At 53.2% G+C, this 18739-nt stretch overlaps 1 protein-coding gene across 2 annotated transcripts; it reads right to left on the bottom strand.

Annotated features, from left to right (window-relative positions):
- Window positions 1–413: 413 nt before the first annotated feature.
- On the bottom strand, window positions 414–18306 carry SEZ6L2 (seizure related 6 homolog like 2). Of its 2 annotated transcripts, XM_016218594.2 has the most exons (18): window positions 17654–18306; window positions 16608–16739; window positions 15639–15938; window positions 15203–15342; window positions 14718–14919; window positions 10568–10753; window positions 9748–9916; window positions 8937–9100; window positions 7012–7212; window positions 6422–6560; window positions 5623–5819; window positions 5295–5489; window positions 2762–2953; window positions 2487–2678; window positions 1930–1968; window positions 1653–1770; window positions 1435–1531; window positions 414–973 (listed from the first exon to the last, which is right to left on the bottom strand). In XM_016218594.2, the coding sequence occupies exons 1-18, from the start codon at window positions 17730–17732 to the stop codon at window positions 944–946; spliced, it is 2772 nt and encodes a 923-aa protein (XP_016074080.2). In that variant the 5' UTR covers window positions 17733–18306; the 3' UTR covers window positions 414–943. The 2 variants fall into 2 exon arrangements, with proteins under 2 accessions (XP_016074080.2, XP_016074081.2); XM_016218595.2 differs by lacking the exon at window positions 1930–1968.
- Between the last annotated feature and the right edge of the window lie 433 nt (window positions 18307–18739).

The following is an 18739-nucleotide window of genomic DNA, read 5'->3' as shown; positions in this document are numbered from 1 at the left end:
TATGCTTAAATGCCAAAAAGGTGAGTCGGGGGAGATAGCATACTTAGATGGATACAAAAATTCCCAAAGGGGGTTAAACTGGTCATGAAACAAATTGACAACTGTTTGTCTCCTGCCAAACAGTGAGGAGGAGAGGGGGCTACTGCCAGCTAGAAGAGCCTGAAACCATCAGGCCCTGGTGGGCAGACAGCTGAGGCCCAGAGCGGGCTTGTCCCAGTCTGTCCTCCACAAAGGCTGACCCTAAAGCCAGGTTTTTTGACCCCTTGACATTGCCCTGAGCCTAGTCTTTAATTTCCACCCCCCTCCCCCGCAAAAAAATTGTTCCCCTTTCCCCAGCTCTCTCTCCAGAGAGGCCACCATCACCGTCTCCAACTCAGTGACCCACCTTCCCACACCCCACCAGCCCAATTACAAATGGTGATTTTCTGTTTATTGCTCAAAAACAAAAATCCAGAAGCAAAGGTAGAGATTGTGGGTTGAGTAGATGGCAGGAAGGGCATAGGGGCCTTGTCCCAGCTCTCCCCTTCATCTCTCCTCTTCTGACCCTCCAAGGCCCAGGGGTTAGGCCTGGGCCAGAGCATCTGGGAAGGGCAGAGGCTTCATGGCCAAGGGAACAGCAGAGCTCTCAGGGGCAGTCCTTATGGGGTACCCTGGGCTGGAGGGGCCCCAGGAGTTGTAGGGGAGCTGAGTTCCCATGCCAGGGTCCAAAAGCCAGTAGGGTGGGGTAGGCCCCTTGTTTGGCAACTGAGAAGAGTAGGTTTGGGTGGCAGGATGCTGGTTTATTTACTGTAGGGTCCCCAGAACCATCGAAGCCCCCCTATGGGACCAGGAGACTATTTACACAACAGGGAGGAAAGGAGCTGGAGACCAGGTCCTGTGCTCCTCCCTGCCCAGAATGAGGAGGGGAGGGGTGTCTTGGATCCTGCTGCCTTAGTCTTGGGGTTCAGATGGAAACTTCATATTCCCGTGTATCCTGGAGACAGAGAGATGGGATCAGTTGCTGAGTGGGATGGAGGTGGAGGAAGCAGCAACATGGGGGAGGCTACAAAGAAGGGGAAAGACCCTAGACTTTTAAAGTAACATCATTGGTGGTTTCGGGGCCGTGGGGTGGAAATAGGGGTGATTCTGGCCAGTGGATATGCTTCGTTCATCCTACAGTAAATTAAAATGACATAAAAATCTGAATTTCTGGATTGTCTTGAACAATCTGGCAATTGGGCCTGTTTCCACTATGGACTAGATGGGGCACAAATTCTCCCATTAGCCAAAGTCCTTACCACTCCCTATTGTTCACACCTGACTTGCTTTGTTCATTGATGTGGCCTTTGTAGGCAGCTAAGTTTGAAATTCCCAAGATAGAAACCTGGAGAGAAGGTTATGGAGTCCTGGGGGAGCTGAGCTATGTGGCACTCCCGGGGTAGGGGAAGGGCTCACCCCAGCTTCATACAGTGGATTGCTGAAGTCTGACTCCACAGTGATGGGGCTGTAGGAATGGGAGCCCGAGAAGCCGAAGAGGGATTTTCCCTGCAGCCTGGGAAAGGGAGGAGACAGAGAGGCTTATAGAGAGGTGAGCCCCCAACCCGCCTCACCCAGGCTTCAGCAGGCAGGCAGGACGTCCGCCCCGGACCCAGCTCCCTGAGTACGGTACTTACTTGGTGTAGTATATGTAAACGCCACAGCCCAGGACAATGACCAGGCCTAGGGGCAGCAAGATGGCCAAGGCGAGGTTTCCACCCTCCAGCTGCCGCGATGGGTCTGTGGTCTGGGTCACTGGTGGGAGGAGCAGAGGCTGAGCCCCGGGCTCTCCCAGCCTCCTGCCCTGGGCCCTGAACCCTGGGCCTCATTCCTCTGGGGCCTGGCCTGCCCCCAGCCTCTGCCTTGCCCTCCCGACTCAGCCAGGCCTGGGTCTCCACCTGTGCCCTCACTGACCTTCCAGTTTTCGGTTGTCCTGGAGCTCCTCATAGGCCACTGCAGGGAGAGGAGGGGGAGGGGACGGGGTCTGAGCCAGGGAGGGAAGGAGGCTGGGTAGAGGGCCGGGAGCCCAGTGGGGCTGGGCTGGAGAGCCTGGTTCTCCCTGCCCGCTGCTCAGCCTGGGCCTTATCTTTTCCTTGGTGGGGATGGAGTAGGAGGAGTCAGGGCAGGGCCTTCTTCCTCTCCCTGCGGACCACTAAAAGTTCAGGGTTCCTAACCCTGGGCAGTCTAAACCATCCAGGTCTGTAGAACTTTCAAAAATAGGGAAACTGAGACCCATCCAGAGCACAAGAGGCTTCCAAACTGAAGCCCCTTCTTCTAAACCCCTTAGGATAACTTTATGACTGTGAACTTCCCCAGGTGTTCTGGGTGTAGCCATGAGGATGAGAGCCCGCAGGAGGTGAATGGGGAGCTCAGCAGGGTTACCATTGGTCTCAAATTTGCTGCCTGACTTTCTCAGCCCTGTCACTCCCCGAACACTACTATGCCCCCTCCTGCCCTGTCTGCCCAGGCACCTTTGCAGAGCGGGGGCTGGCTGGTCCACTGTGAGGGGTGGCCGGGCACACAGGTGATGGTGACCTCGCCGATGAGCTCAAAGCCCTCATAGCAGAAGAAGCGCAGAGACTCGCCGGCCTGGTAGTGATGCTTGTACAATGTCTGATAGCCATTCTCTGGCACCCCGGGGTTCAGGCATGGTTCGTACTTCACTGCAGGGAACATGTCAGTCACATGCCAGCCACACTGCTGAGCAAGCCACCCAGCCATCCTTCCCAGATGTCCCCAGACTCACAGGCACACTTGGGGACCCGGTCACTCCACTTGGGTGTGCCTGTGTCCCGGCTGTAGCAGGTGAGGACGGCCGCTCCCTCCAGGCTGTACCCCGGCAGACAGCGGTACTGGACATGGGAGCCAACAGGGAAGCCAGCGTCCGAGGTGGTACGATGCCCATTGGTGATCTCACCAGGGTCAGCACAAGTCATGACTGTTGGCAAGAGGGCAAGGTCAAGGGGAGCTAGTGCCTTAAAAGGTCTCCCAGAAGCTTAGGGCCAGGAGAGGTCTGAACCCCCTACTTCCCACTATTTCTTCAGAATGAAGGGAGCAGGAGTTAGAAAAAGTTATAATTCAATATTTCCGGCTTCTTTGGGAAAACAGAGTAATTGGGGCAACCCAGGCCCCCATCCTAGGATAAAATTTTAAAAATTTAACCACTGTATTGAACATGCCAGCTAAATCCCAGCAGTGTCAGGCCTGCATGGCAGATCAGCAGCAGAACAGCAGCTGTCCTTGTTAGAGGGGCCCGGCCCTCCTGCTCCCCCCATTCTCATCATTCCCAGCCCGTCCTGCTCGCTGATGTGCTGCCTGGCCCTGCAGGTGCCTGAGTTTACGACCTGCTGGAAGAGACGCAATCATAGCCATTTCTTGTATATAGGTCTGTGCAAGGCATCCTGCTAAATGTTTTACAAACACGACATTACTCTGATAATCCTGAGAGGTCAATGCCACTGTCATCTGCCTTGGGGCCCAGGCCTGGGGGCAGTCAGATGACTGGTGCATGGCCACTCAGACAGGGAGTGGCAGAGCTGGAACCACCCAGGGTCATGGCTGTGGAGCACTGGGCTGAGATTCAGAGAGTTGGATCTCAGCTCGGCTTTGGGCTCAGTGTGCCTCCTTAGGCAGATTCCCTCCTGGAGCAGTGGGGCCAGGCCCTACCCCCTCTGGATCCTGCCTCCATCCTTCTCTGTCCTTGTCCCTGTCCCTGTCCTGTCTGGGTTCCAAACTGGATATCCTATGAATCCTCCCAGAGATGGGAAGCTGCATCAACTAGGCTTGTGTCCAACCCAAATCTGGCTTCCTGAAACTTACGCTCATTGACCCACCATTGTCCCCAGGGGCTGCTAGGTGGAATACCTACAACCCTTATCCTTGTAACAGGCTTCCCAAAACGGAGAAAGTGGTGAGATGCCACCCCTTTTTGCTCTTCTAAAAGATAAAAACTCCCAGCTCCTCTATTTATTTCTAAAGTATATGGTTTTTTAAAAATATGTTTTTATTGGTTTTTGAGAGAGAGAGGAAGGAAGAGGGAGAGAAACATCGATGAGACATGGATTGGTTGCCTCCCACATGCCCCCTACTAGGGATCGAGCCTGCAACCTGGGAATGTCCCCTGACAGGAGAATCCAACCAGCGACCTCTTGGTGCATGAAATGATGCTCAACCAACCCGAGCCATGCTGGCCTGGCCCCCAGCTGCTTTAAATGTCACGTCTTCTGGACCTGGCCAGTGTGGCTCAGTGGATGGAGCATGGGCCTTCCCAAAGGGTCATGGGTTCAATTCCCAGTCAAGGGCACATACCTGGGTTGCAGGTTTGATCCAGGTCAGGGGGAGTGCAGAGGGCAACCAATCAATGTGTCTCTCTCACATGGATGTTTCTCTCTCCCTCCCCCTCTTCCACTTTCTCGAAAAAGCAATGGAAAAAATATCCTCAGGTGAGGATTTAAAAAAATAAAAAATAAAAAATGTCACCTCTTCTGTGAAATCTGCCCCTTCCCTGGGACAAGTAACCTACCCCTCTTCCCACAGCTGTTCTTCATACTTACAGCAGCTACTACTTACTGTTTACACGCACCAGGCACTGTGTGAAAAACTGTCACTGGCTCTTCACAGCCCCCTCCCTATTCCTACTTCACCGATGAGGAAGCCGAGGCTCGGAGATGTTAAGTATTTGTGGTTACCACTCTGTAACATCCTGAGTTGTTTAACTAGCTGTCCCTTTCTCAGACTGTGAACTCTGTCAGGGTAGGGAGGGACCCCAATCCCTCCGCATAACCCCAACCCCAACCCAGCATGGGCCTTCAATGGCTGCCTGGGCCCTAGCAAAGTGACTCCCTGGAATGTCAAGAGTTGGGGACTGAGAGGCTGGCGCAGGACCTACAACTGGCAGAGCGCAACCAAGCATTGATGGGGCAGGGCCGGGAAGGGGTAGAGCTCAGACGGGGCCTTGAAAAGATGAGGCGGGGCCCAGAGGAAAAGGGGTCAGGGCCCTGAGCGGTGCAGAGAGTGGGATGCAGCCTGCGGAAGATGAGAATGAGGCCCAGCGGGTCCAGGGGAAACGGGGCACCGAGAAGCAAGAGTGGAACCCAAAGGGTATAGGGGCGGGGCCTGAGGAAGATGCAGGCAGGACCCAGCGAGAAGGGACTGAACTGGGGCAGGACTGGGGTGGGGACAAAGGGCGGAGGCGGGGCGCAGAGGGAAATGGGGGCGGGGCCCAAGCGGAGCTGCAAAGCCCAGCCAGGCGAGGGCGCCTGGGGTGGGTCCCGGCTCACTCTTTTGGCAGGCGGGCGGCGCTGCGCTCCAGGACAGGTCCCACTGGCAGGTGAGAATGTCGGAGCCCAGCAGCTCGTAGCCAGGCTCGCACTGGTACGTAAGCACGGTGCCCCGGATCAGGTCCCCGTGGGAAGCCGTCCTCCAGCCCCACTCCGGAGGTGGCAGCTCGGGGCACGTGTCGTTCCTGGGGACCTCTGCAGTGTAGACACAGCGAGTTTAGAGGCTGTCCTGCGGCTCAGGGCACCCTTCCAGCCTCGGGGCCTCGCTCCTCCTAGGGTCTCTGGCCTACTGGAGCCATACCCATCTTGGGACCCTAGACCTCGGTACCTTTGAAGTGCAACACGAAACCCTGGCCCAGGCCCGGGTTTGGGGGCCCAGGCGGTGCTTGGAACTGCAGCGTGAGGTCCGGCCCAGAGGAGAGGAGGCGGCGGCGCGGTTGAGGTCCCCGCAGCTGCGCCAGGACTCGGGCGCTGGGACCGTCCCCGTCGAACAGTGTCAGCATGTCCCCTTCTCGCACATTCAAGCTGCAGGGAGTAGGACCAGATATGGGGGCTGGCCTACGATCCGTCTGGCCCCTCCTCAGCTTTGACCAGTCATGGGCTTCTCTATGCTAGTCTCTCCAGGTTCCACCAGTTCTGTGGCTCCTCAAGCTCAGGGCCATGCGGCCCAACTCTAGGCCCCGCCTGAGGACCTGCCCTGGTTCTGTCCAGTCACGTGACCGCCTCATCCCAAATCAGCTCCCTGGACTCTCCCCCCACCCACTTCATGTTCTGTTGATGCTGCAGCAGCTTGAGCCCAGTCCCTGGGGGTGTGGGGGGGGGGGCTCAGAAACAGCCTGAGTGAGAGACACCAGACCGAGCCCCTTTTTCACAAGGGCCCCTGAGGAAGGCTGCATTACTGCAGTTACTTGTCCAAGGCCTGGCTAATTAGTGATTTGTACCTGGGTCTACCTGACAACCCGCACCCTGGTCAGGAACCATTAGTCGCCTCTTTCCTCAGACCATATATTCACCGAATCTTGTGCAGACAGAGGAGCCAGTCAGGCTCCGAAGGCAGGCTAGTGTGTTGTTACTCCACAGTTTGCTGAGCCCACACCCATCGCACCCTCTGCAGCACCCAAACGTACATCTCAACTTGGAGCAAGATGCGCTTCTCTTCCTGGACATGTAGGCCCCACACGCAGTCCTGGCCGGGGCTATAGCTCTGGGGCCAGTCTGGAGAGAGGACCACACCAGCTGGCTCTGACAGCTCCCCTCCACACATGGCTAGGGTAGAAGGGGTGTTAGGGTCAGGACCCCGGTTGGCATGCAGGCCATTTCACCACAGTCCTCACCACTCCCAATTGTATGCACCAGACCGCCTCACAGGTTTCCTATTATCTATCACCCACCTGTTTTTTCTCACCACCCCTAGTCCTGTTGTGTCCAATCCCCAGCCCTGCTCTTAATAAACTCTGCCCACTCTCCACCCAGTTCAAGACTTAGCCCAACTCCACTTCTAGCTCTTGGAGACATTTGGGTTGTGACCCTGAATTCTGTAACAAGCCCACCATTATTTAGCTAAGAAAACTGAGTCTCTGAAAGGGTCAGGGATTTACCCAAGGCCTGGGTTTATTAGGTTTGGATACGCAGGTCTCCTTGAATGGCCTTCGTAGGATTCCCAGCTCAGGGGGTAGTCTATAGACTGAAGGACTTATTGGGGATATGTAAGGCTCACCCTTGCAGGCTGGCTCTGAGTCATTCCAGTGGGGTTCTGTGGGATCCACACATTCGATGGCATTGGGGGGCCCAGGGGGCTCCAAGGCATATCCTGGGAGGCATGAGAAGGTAGCCAGCGCCCCTGGGCGGTACTCAGGGTCTGTGGTGGTGACATTGCCATGTGCCAGGAAGGGGGCAAAGCAGCGATCTTCCTCAAAGGCTAAGGAGTCAATCACACAAATTAAGCATTAGGACAGGCCTTAAGGGGTCTCAAACTGGGGGACTTGGGCTGAATTCAAGTGTTGTTTGGTTACTCAGTGGGTTGTTTAAAATTGAATGCCTTTGGACTCAGCTTTCACTCTCCAGTTTTCCCAAAACCCTAACACTCCTCATTTGTACATTTATATTACCTCCCCAGCCTCTGGAGAGAAGCCCCTAAGCTAGTCAAATCCCAGCCACCATTTTACAAATGAGGAAACTGAGGTCCACAGACAACCACTTGCCCAGTGTCACACAGTAGGGCAGTGGCAGAACCACATCTGAAACCAAGGTTGCTTAATTCCCAGCCAGAAACACTTGGCTCTGGAAACTGCAAAGGAGTGGGAGTGAGGGGGGCGGGGGGAGCATGACTTTGGAGCACTCATGTAGGTGTGCTGTCTTCTCAAAAATAACAGTTGGATTCTGATAAGTCCTGATTGTCCATGCTGTGGCTAGAAGCTAAAAGTGCAGCTAACGCAAAAGCTACTCAGCTTTGACTTTGGACTAAATCAGCAAAAATGAACATTTATAGAGCATTTTTGTTTTTCCCCACCTGATCATACCTTAGCTGCAAAACTATCTGTGAGCTAAGACTTAGGTGCCTGTGATACAGAACAGGAATCTGAAGCTCAGGGACCACAACTTTGCAGGCAGGCCTCGAACCTAGGAATTCTCTTTGCACTCTCAGAATATAACATGCAATTTATTTTTTACATTCACTGTCTATTTCACTGTTACTTAACCTTATAAGTTGTCATGGCCAAGTCCTACACATCCATTAGGGCCCAGAGCCAATTCCATTTCTCTCTTGATTCATACCAGGAACTAACCCCTCCCATTCTGAGCATTTCACTTTCTTTGTCTCTCTCCTGCTACTGTTTGCACAAATCCTCTGCTCCAGTTACACTGAAATGCTCCATTTCCCAAACAGGCCTTTCTCTACCTCTTTACCATTGCTCACACTGTTCCTTTCACCCAAAATGCTAATTCCCAATCTCTCTCTTTTAAAATTATCTCTATCCTGTAAGGCCCAGCTCAAATGCTTCTTCACCCATGATCAGTGACCTCCTATTTCTATCTGTCCAGCACCCAATCCCCCTTCATTTTGGCACACATGCCTCCTCCATTTCCAGTCCATGAGATTCAGCTGGAGCCAACTAGGGATGACCACGTGATGTGGATCTGCCAATCACAGCACCACCTGCCCCTAGCTGCAGTGACTGGCTCAGGCATAGGCAGATGGCCTAAGCCAGGCTTACGAGAACATTTCCTGGCATTTTTTTTGCTGAAGCTCTTAGGAAAGTTTTGCCGAAGCTCTTTCTGATAGAGTTACTAAGTTGGTAGTATGTTAGTCTAGAAGTGCTAGGTTCACCACAGACTGGAGTGCCTGAGAATAAAGCCAATGCAGAGAAAAGAACTGAGAGTTTAAGGTAATTGGCCTCTTGGTTGTGTACCTGGACCCAGCCATACATGAAGCTTAAATAGAAAAGGCCACCTCATGAAATTAGAAGGGGTTCTTATGAAGGGATCCTTGTAGCTTTGGGGTGGGGAGGCAAGTCAGATTTTAGGAATCTAAACACAGAGATGAGCAGGGATAGAGTATGTGCTTGTAGCCATGTGTGGGCATCAGGAAGAGGGGAAGGTGCGGGGGTTAGGGCTGGGGGCAGGGGGGTGGAGGGTAGTTACCTTCAAATCGGAGGCTTAGCAGCAGGGGGTTGGCAGGTGTCTCTGAAAGCAGCTCCACATAGAGGGACTGAGCATCACTGATGAGACCCCGCTCTGGGACATCATCCATGTCAGAGTCATAGATCACTGGGGACAGGGGACTGCCCCCTGAGCGCACCATCAGCCTGGGGTGGACAGAGGGTGGCCAGGAGCTCAGTTTCCCCTGAGAAGCTGCCTCATCTCTTGCCTACTCTTCTAGTTATTTTCATAGCTATTATTTTCAAACATTAATTTTATGCCATGTACTTTTCTAAGCCTTTACATATTTTATCTTAATCCTCACAAGAGTCCTTGAGTCAGATACTATTATTATTATCCTTCATTTTATAGATGGGGAAATTGAGGCACAGCGAGATTAAGTAACCTGCCTAATGTCACATAGCAACTGCTGGAAGAGCTGGGATAGCAGTTTGTCAGTTAAAGAATGATACTGATGACCACAATGGCAAATGACAATGGGAAACACGTTTCTAGTGCTTACTGTGTGCTGGGCACCATTCTAAGCACTTTACGCATCTTAATGCATTTATCCTCACAGAAACCTTGAGAGAGGCACTATTATCAACATTCTACAGATAAGGAGACGGAGGCACAGAGAGCTTGAGACTTGCCTCGGCAAAGTTTGCAGAGCTATATTGCCTCAGAAAAGGAAGGACTAACCTGCGTTTGACACAGATCCCAAGTAGGATCTACCCAAGGTCAGTCTGACCCCCACTGCAGCCTCCCTATTTCCCTGAGGTGGGGACCTCTGACCCAAGACCCAGACCCTCACCGGTCATTGTCCTCATCGAGTGAGACCCTCTCAAAGTGCAGGTGCAGCCGGCGTCCCTCAGCTGCTTCGATGACCCAACGGCAGGTGAGGTTGGGCCCTGCAGCTCCCCCAGGCTCAGGTGACACGATGCGGCCCAGTGTAGCATTGTGGATGGTGCCACCACAGGATGCTGTGGGCAGAGGAGAGGAGGTTAAGGTGACTTGTCCTCCCATCTTCAAGGCTGTTGCATCCACACCTTTGCCTGGGACCTGGCCTCAGCATGGCCTCTGCCCTACACATTCACCCCAGAGAACAGGGCCTTTTCCGGGCTACCACCCAGGTAGGCACCCAGACCTGGAATAGGAAAGCCCAGGATGGACACCCCCCAGGATGGAGATTCCACCAGAATGAAGACTCCTCAGATATGGACATGCTGGGATGGGGAATTATGGGGGACCCCCCAATTTAAGCCTTCAGATGGAAAGTCTTCAAGTTGGGATCCCCAGGATGAGGACTATTCAGGATAGAGACCCTCCAAAGATTTAAGACCACCCCCCAAGAATGTTTTCCTCTAGGATGAAGAGTCTCCAAAAGAAGGGACCTCCAGAATGGTGACTCCCGATATGGACATTCCCAAATGGAGATCCCCCAAGCATGGAGACTCCAAGGATAGAGACCCTCACTATAAAGAGCTCCAGATGGAGGCCTCAGGATAGCAACTCTTCAGGGTCGAAACCCCTTCAAGATGGGTGTTCCCCAAAGATGGAGACCCCCAGGACAGGATCCTTTCAAAGGGACTCCTAGGACCGAAGCTCCCCACCTATTGTAGCAGGAGACTCACCCATGCAGCTGGGGGGTTCACTGCTCCAGGCTGGCCGGGTGCTGTTGAGGCAGATGAGGGTCTCTTCACCCTGCAGCTGGTAGCCTGAATCACAGTGGAAGGTGGCAGTGCCTCCAGGGTGCAGGTCTGTCACACTCACATCCCCATGGGTAGGCCGGGGAGGGAAACCACAGCTCAGGAGGTAGGCTGGAACAGGGAACAGGGCCTCATTTTCCCATGCCTCCTTCTCTCACCAGTCCCCCAGCACTTCCTCCCCTCTTTCCAGGACCCCTGGGGGCACAAATGGGCTCCATACTCATGTGGGAACATTGTCTCATGAAGAGGTCATTTCAACATCCCTTACCTACCCACTTAGGCCCTTATTTTATAGATAAAGTACCAAAGACTCAAAGAAATTCTGGATCCTAGCTCTCATTTGCTATGCGACCTCTGGCAAATCAATTGACCACTCTGAACCCCATCCAGCTCTAATAATAACAAATAATATTTGCAGAGCTTGTTCACCTTCCAAAGTGAGTTCACATGGTGCTTTTGAGGTGGTCAGAGAAACACTGTGACCTATTTTCCAGGTGCAGAAAATGTGGCTCCAAATTATTAGGTGCCTCGGAGCAGTTTCTCCCCTCTGCACACACGGTGGCCTTTCTCTGGGCTACACTATGGTATTCTACCCTCAGTTCTCACCCAGAGGAACCAAATGAAACTCCTTTAGGAACCTGGATATTTTATCACTAAAGGCCTTTATCCTCACTGCTCCCTAAATGAATCTCCCAGTGCAAGTGAAGTGCTAGGGACAACTTTGCTTTTGTTAAGGAACTGTTTTGTCTTCTCCTTTCTTGCTGTGAGAACCCTGTAATCCTTTTTTGCACCAGCTGCTAGGAAGCTTGGAACTACATTGTGGCTTATCCCCAGCAACAAAGTCTTGTCCATCTGCACCCTATTTTCTCAACTTTAATAAACTTTACCTGGTACCAATTGTTTCTTACTTGTTCCATTTCATTTTATTACTTGAATTATTTCTGAAAGCCTCCTGAAATTCTTGTGGAATCATACAGGATAAAACAAATAAATGGAAAGTGATTTGGTAGTAAATGATGGACTCTGAATTCAATCTTGATAGAGCTCTGTGTGTCTGTTTCAGACCAGGCGGAGCTCATCAAGAAGGGCTTCTTGGAAGAAATACACCAAAGCTGGGTCTTGTAGGAGGGGCAGACTACAGTTAGCAGGGGGCTTGGGAGATCCCAGCTTGCCTAGGCCTTTGCTTTTTCTGACTCTCTAGCCCTCAGCGATTCTGTAAGAGACCTGGTCTCTCCCTATATTCAAAATTCAACAAGTATTTCCTTGATGGGTTCCTGGGGAGAGAGAGACGAAAAGACCCAGGCCTTGCTCTTTGGGAATCTACAGTCTACTAAGATAGACAGACATAAAAACAACCTTCTAGAAAACATTGATTTGAATAAATGTTAGCCTCTGTGATAGCTCTCCATGATCGACAGGATCGAGTCTCAGCGCTTTAGATTGACATTCAAGCCCAGCACCTCCACCTCCAATTCTCATCATCTATGACCCATATATCCTTCACAATGTAGGCTGTGATTCCTTATGGTCTCACCTCCATGTTTTTTCACACCATTTCCCCTACCTGCAAGGCCCTCTCCTGCTTTTCTCATCTTTCAATGAGTAACTGAAGTGCCATCTCTTCCAGGAAGGCTTCCTGACCCCTCTTCTCTCTGATAGAATTGGTTGCTCTCTTGCCTGTACACAGTCCCACACATATAATTTTATCATCACATTAACTACTGTCTATTGTCATTAAGAGACTGAATCAAGCCTTATTTATTTTGTCTCCTAAAAGTCTGGATTAGCTGATCAATTGATGCAGCCAAGAGGTAGTGTGGAACAGTGCAAAGAGCACTGGATTTGGAGACAGGCAGATCTGAATTCCAGTTCTAGTTCTATAACTTATTAGCTCTATGACCTTCAGTAGGTGACTCCGCCGCTAGGGCCTCTAACCCATTAAATGGCAATAATAATCCCTATCAATGAGGACTGGCCTTAAAGTAAAACAAACAAACAAACATGCAAAGCACCCAGCACATAAAAAGTGCTCAGAAAATGTTAATCACCTGCCTCTAACCAGCCTTAATTAATGAATGACTAAGAGTCAGGGACTTGGGATTCTGATTTCTGACTCTGCAAAGAATTTGCAGGTGACAGCTATCCACATAACCTCAGTCTTTTTTTTCCTCTCAGAGATGGAGTTGACAATGGCCACCCCCAGGGTTTCTGTGGGAAGCAAATGAAACAACAGTTGCTGGGCTTGGGGTGAGGGGTGATGGAGACTTTGGCCTGTCAGAGAAGCTAATGAGGCCACACTGGACCAGAGGCCCCAGCTAGGGCAGATTTGGAAGGGCTTAAACAGGGCTTTGGTCCCAAAGGTGCCTGGAAAAGCCGTAAAGAGAGAAGACTGAGACAGGTAATGAAGGCCAATTTATGAAATAGCCCTGCTTCCCCAAATGTTCTACTTAGCCTAGAGTCCTATTTTCAATGCCCCAGGGAAGTGGCTGCTTCAAGGAGGCAGCAGGGGGCCATTCTGTAATATCTGAAGTCCAGCCCTCTGCCCTAGACACAAGGAATGCCCTTGCTCCCCAACAACTGTATATGACCCTGACCACCAACTATATGTCCCTCAGTTCACTGTTTTCTCCACAAATAGGTCTAGTGTTGGGTGCCTCCACCTCGCACATACGAGTCCCTGGGGCAGGTCCCCAATGGAAGCCTCAGGATAGGCTAGAGAAGGTATGAAGAGAATAAGTTGTGTGTGTCCTGGGAAGGGGATTTGGGGTCAGCAAAACTAAAAGGGGGCAGGTAAGGCCATGAGGTGATATGAAAGGGACATTGGCTCAACTTAGTCCCGTTTCTGAGGAGCATAGGAAGGCATTTTGTGTGTGGAATGGAACAGTGGGCTTGGCCCCTTGCCTCATGCACACATGTATGCTAGAATGTATACTTGCATTGTGGGAAGGTTTCCCATACACACAGACAATCATGGATGTACATGTGTATAGGCTGTCTGTGGGTGGGTGCTCATGAATGCAGTCATGCACAAATATATCCCCCTTCCCTGTCCCCACAAGTCAGCAGGATCTTTCTAGGTCTCAAATCTGAGGCTGTCACTATCTGGCTTTAAACACTTCAAAATATTCCCTCCTCCCTTGCAGGAGAAAGGAGTCTGAACTCCTTACTGAAGCTGATCCAGCCTACCTCCTGGTCTGGTCTCTTAGCTTTCTTCTCCCCCCTCCCCCTTCCTGTGCTTTTACTGTAACAGCATGACTGACATTTTTTAGCTCCCACTGTGTATCAGATGCTATTTTAAGCACTTGACATGTATTGACTCATTTGATCATCCTAATAACACCACAAGGCAAGAATTATAATTCCCATTTTTCAGATGAGACAATGAGGCACGGAAAAGTTAAGTGACTTGTCCCAGATCACACAGCTACGACAACTCTATCTCCCATGGAGAATTACTCCAACTCTTCAAAGGACTGACGCTCTTTCTCCTCTCTGGGTCTTGGAGTGTGCCTTTCCAGCCATCGAGACATCTGCCTTTCTCTTTTGCCCACTCCTGCCATTTCCCTAGCTAACTCATCTTTGAGGTTTCAGCTTAGTCACCATCTCCTCCAAGACAGTGTCCCCATATTCCATAGGAGAAGTTTAGGTCCCTTTGATATTAGTTCCTTCTGCCTGAATTCCTCCACCATAGGGATATGGGTCCTTAGCTCATTGAACTATAATCATTCTGTTACTTGTCCATCTTCCTACCTGGATTCTGAGTTCCTTGAAGTCAGATTTACATGCGGCTTGTTCATTCCTCTCCCCAAGGCTAACACAGGGCCAGTATGAAGTGGGTGCTAGATAAACATTTGCTGAGTGAATGGATGAATTCTCACTTGGATGCATGCACACTCAGGCGCAGGTCTGTAAGTGTGTGAAATAACTGTGCACAGGTCTCTTCTGAGAATTCTGCCCCCAGGGAGCTAGTCAGGAGGAAAAGTCCCCAGCATTGCCCTGTGCTTGGAAGTCTCCTAGGGATGTCCCTTGTGCCAGTGTGGCCCCTGCCCTTCCACCAGCACCCTGGACTCCTCACCCTGATAGTGGATCCTGAAGCCACCTCCCCTTGGGACCCGAGGGCTCTGGAAGTGCAGGAGCAGTCGGTTGGTTGGGCTCCGGAGGACCTGTCCTTCTCCCAGCATGGAGGAGTTGGCCAGGAGTCGGGGGGCTAGGCCTGGGGCTCCCCCACCAGCCAGCACCAAGAGTTCCTCCTCCCGAGACAGGTTCAGCGTCTGCACCTAAAGAAGCCAAGACCCAGATCCCCCAGGACAAGTCAACAGGAGCGGGAAACCCCTGAAGTTGCCCCCGCCCCTCGCTTTCCTTTCCCCTGTATGTGGCAGCCCAAACACCACAATGACATTGGCAAGTTGTAGAACTTCAGGCGTCTTCCTGGCCATCAGAAAACAGGCCCATTTGTGTTAGGAAACAGGTTCTCTGGCTCTCAGGTCAAACCCGTGCACACCCCAGGGCCCAGAGGAAAGGGCTTGGTGGTTTCACAATCATGTGCTTCAGTCCGCTTACCTGGATCTCGATGCCGTAGCCGGGGTAGACACGGATGCTGTAGGTGCAGTCCAGGAGTCCCAAGGCGCCGCCGGTGCTGCTCCCTAAATCTGGAGACTCAACATGCCCCTCACCTTCCGAGATGTTGTTATTACACAAAACTAAAAAGATATAAGTGGCTGGAGCTGAACAAAGCCCTGTGTTCTTGCCCTGCCAGCCAAGCAACTCTGGGGGGCCGCTCTGCCTGCTCCCCAGCGCCCCCCCCAGCTGTGCCCGGAGCTCCTCTGCCCCGCGCCCCGAGCGCCCGCAGCGCGGGCGTGTGAGGGCTGCCTTGGTGATCGCGCACACGCTCCTCCACCTGCACCCGGGCCCCTCCTTTCACACCTTCCCGCAGCCCCTCCGCCTTTCGGACCCTGCTCCTCCGGAACACTGTACCCTTCCCTTTCAATCGCCTCACCTGGGCTGGTCACCGTGGTGGTGACAGTTGTGGTGGTGATGATGGTGGTCGTGGTCTCCTCCTCTCCGCCCTCAGGCCCGAGGGGCGGGCCTGGGGAGGCGGGGCCGGCAAGGGGTGGGGCCGTGGTCCCGGGGGGCGGGGTCAGCAGCTCGGGCGCGGTGGGGCCAGCCCCCCTACCCTCCTTAGGGGTGACGGCTGTGGTCAGAGGCCCTGTCCCTGGCTCAGTGGCCCGTGGCAGGAAGGGCGCTGCAAGGGTCTGGCCGGCTGGAGGGGTGGCTAGTGTGGGGTCTGGATCAGATCCTGGGACAGTGGAAGGGAAGTCAGGGCACAGGAAGAGCAAATGGGTGGGTCTTGAGTGGGGCACAGGGCTGAGGGAAACTGGAGGTTCCCCACTGAGCCAAGAGGCCTCCACCACAAGGTGCACACCCCCCGCTTCTACTTTCCTCACCCAAATTCCCCACCTCCTCCCAAGGCTTGCCTGACACCCTCCCCCTTTCTGTCCCCCATGCACCCCGGAACCAGGCCCTTCCATCCTGACAGTCTCCCTGAGCCCCTCTCGGCCACCCAGTCAGACCTGGTTCCTCCCCTTCCTCTCTCCTCTGCCTTGCTCTCTCTTTGGCTCTCTCTGCAACTCCCTATTTCTCTGATTAGAATTCTTATCACTCTCTGATTTTATGATCCTAGGTTTACTAACCTCTGTATTTCTCTCTTTCTCTTTTTGTGTCTTTCTCTCACCAGTTTTCTGGTTCTGGTTCTCTGAGTTTTCATCTGTCTTTTTCTCTGATTGTCTATGTTTCTGTCTGTCTCTTGACCATTCTGACTCAATTTTTCTGTCTATGCCCAGTTTGGTCTTTTTCTAACCATCACCTTCCATCTCCCTCTGGATTTTACTGGCCTGGTTCCCCCTTCCCCTGAGTTCATGTCTCTCCCTCTTCCTCTATGTCACTCTTGCCACTCTGGGAGCCTCACCTGGCAGGTAGCCCATCTCTGGTCCCTTCCTCAGCAGGGCCCCATGGAGCAGCTCGGCCAAGGCCTCTGAGGCTACAGTGGGGGCCTCACTTTCAGGCTCCGGCAGTGCCTCCTCCTCTTTCATGGGAAGACCTAAGAGATGAAGTTGTAGGAGTCCTGTTACTGTCCCACACTCCTAGATTCACCAGAAAGATCTTTCCTGGAGCTATTCCTCCCTCCTCCGCTGGGCCTGCAGGAGCTCACAGGGTCCCAGGCTGAGCTGAGAGCTAAGATGGAAGGAGGGGCTCCCAGCTGCCCCTCACAATCCTACCCCTTTCCCTGTTTTCCCCCAGGCCGTGTGGGCCTTCAGTGAGCACCTTGGCTCTAATGAACCCTGGACAGCGCCGGCAGGGTGGAGAAGCGGGACTGGTGCTGCATTCATTTTCACCTCAGTGGTCTTCTGGTCTCTGCGGAGGGTCTGACAGCACCTCCCAGCCCTTGCTTCCGCAGTGCCCAGCTTTCTCTCTGGATTTCTATCTCTGCAGTGTGGTGTTCTCTTCCCTTCTCTCTCTCTCTCTCTCTCTCTCTCTCTCTCTCTCCCTCCTTCATTCTCTGTGGTCTCTCCCTGGAGTCTGGCTGAGGGGCAGAGTGGGGTACTGAATATCTGGTCTCAGAGCAGTGCCTCTGTTCATTTGTCTTTGTCCATACATCCAAGAACAGTTGTGTGTGCAGTGCCTGGCATCTCTCCCAGCATCTCCATCTCCTACTCAGGTACTCTGCGTGTTCTGCCGCCTCCACAGACCCCCCCCCAACTTTCCCAGCCCTCCTTCCTGGATTTAACCCTTGAGATGCTGCTAAAAGATACCCTTACTCATTTCCCCACCTCCTCTATAGTGGGGTTAGGGGCTTCAGGTACAAACTAGAAAGGCCTAACTTGTCCCTTCCCATCAGCTGTGCCCCTCCCCTCCCCCAGGAGCTTGGAAGACCCAGGGTGTTCCAAGAAAGAAGGGAAAAGGACCCCCCTGGGGGCCTTCATGGGGCCCACCCCCACGATCCCATGTCCTTACCCTGAATCCAGGGGCAGCTCAGCAGAATTAGGAACAGCAGCTGGGGAGGCGGCGGATGCTGGGCCTTGGGAGTCCCCATGGCGACTCACACTGATTTCTTTTCTCTGCGCCTCTCTTAAATAATCTAGCTGTCACCTTTCTTCTGTCTCCTGTCTTTCCCTTTAATTATTTTCCTGCTAGCAGTTAGCAAGGAAGACAATTTCTCTACCCCTTGGGATGGAGGGGCAGAATTGGACTGGGGAGTCGCCTGGAGCCCACCCCTCTTTCCCAATCTCTGTTCTCCGCTCCGGGATCTGTGGGAGAGGGGGCGCGGCTCGGGCTGCAGGGGGTGGAGCCAAGAGGGCCGAAGGAGCCGGGCCTCCTGGGTTACTCTCTTGCTCGGGCTCCTGGGTCCACCAGGCTGATTGGACCCCAAGGTGGGATCCAGCTGAGGAAAGGCAAGATAGCTTCCGGGGGCCTGGGGTGGGGTCGAGGATCGGGAAGGTCCCTACTGGGCCTTAGAGGGGCTTGGCGGGGAGTGGAGGGGGTTGCGGAACCTAGAGAGCCGAGGCTCGGGCACTAGAGCTGAAGGAGGGAGAAGCTGAGAAAGGTGTCGAACCCACGTCAGATCCTGGGGACGGGCGAAGGGAGGAGCCTAGGATTTATTGGGGGGCGGGAGGGAGGAGGAGGAAGTGCAGATGGAGGAAGGAAGGGCCGTATGAGCCAGGACTGTAATCCTCACTCCCGCGGCCCCTAGGGGAGGCACGGGAAACTCTGGTCCCAGCGATAATTATGGGCCCCTCTCCCTGCCGTTACAGCAACATCTGGAATCTGAATCTCCTCTTTCCAGGGTGCAGAGGGGCGGCACAGCTGGGCTTGCGCCTGCTCAGTTCCCAGTGTGCCCCCAGCCCATATCCAGGCTCCCCATGGGACTTCCCCTTCCTTCCTACAGCAGCTCGTGCGTAATGGGCTTTCCCTCCTCTAGGAGAATGGCAAGTTTGCACGTTTGTGAGAAGTCTAAGGGGAAACAGGCTGGCATCTGGAGAGGAGAGGCCCGTCATCTCACGGACAACATGAGCCGGGCCAGCCAGCAGGGGTTTCAACTTT

Source organism: Miniopterus natalensis, chromosome 3, assembly GCF_054644295.1.
Source record: "Miniopterus natalensis isolate mMinNat1 chromosome 3, mMinNat1.hap1, whole genome shotgun sequence".
NCBI classification, from domain to species: Eukaryota; Metazoa; Chordata; class Mammalia; order Chiroptera; family Miniopteridae; genus Miniopterus; species Miniopterus natalensis.
The sequence above is the reverse complement of the archived record's forward strand: the minus strand, read 5'-3'. Positions and strand labels throughout refer to the sequence as shown.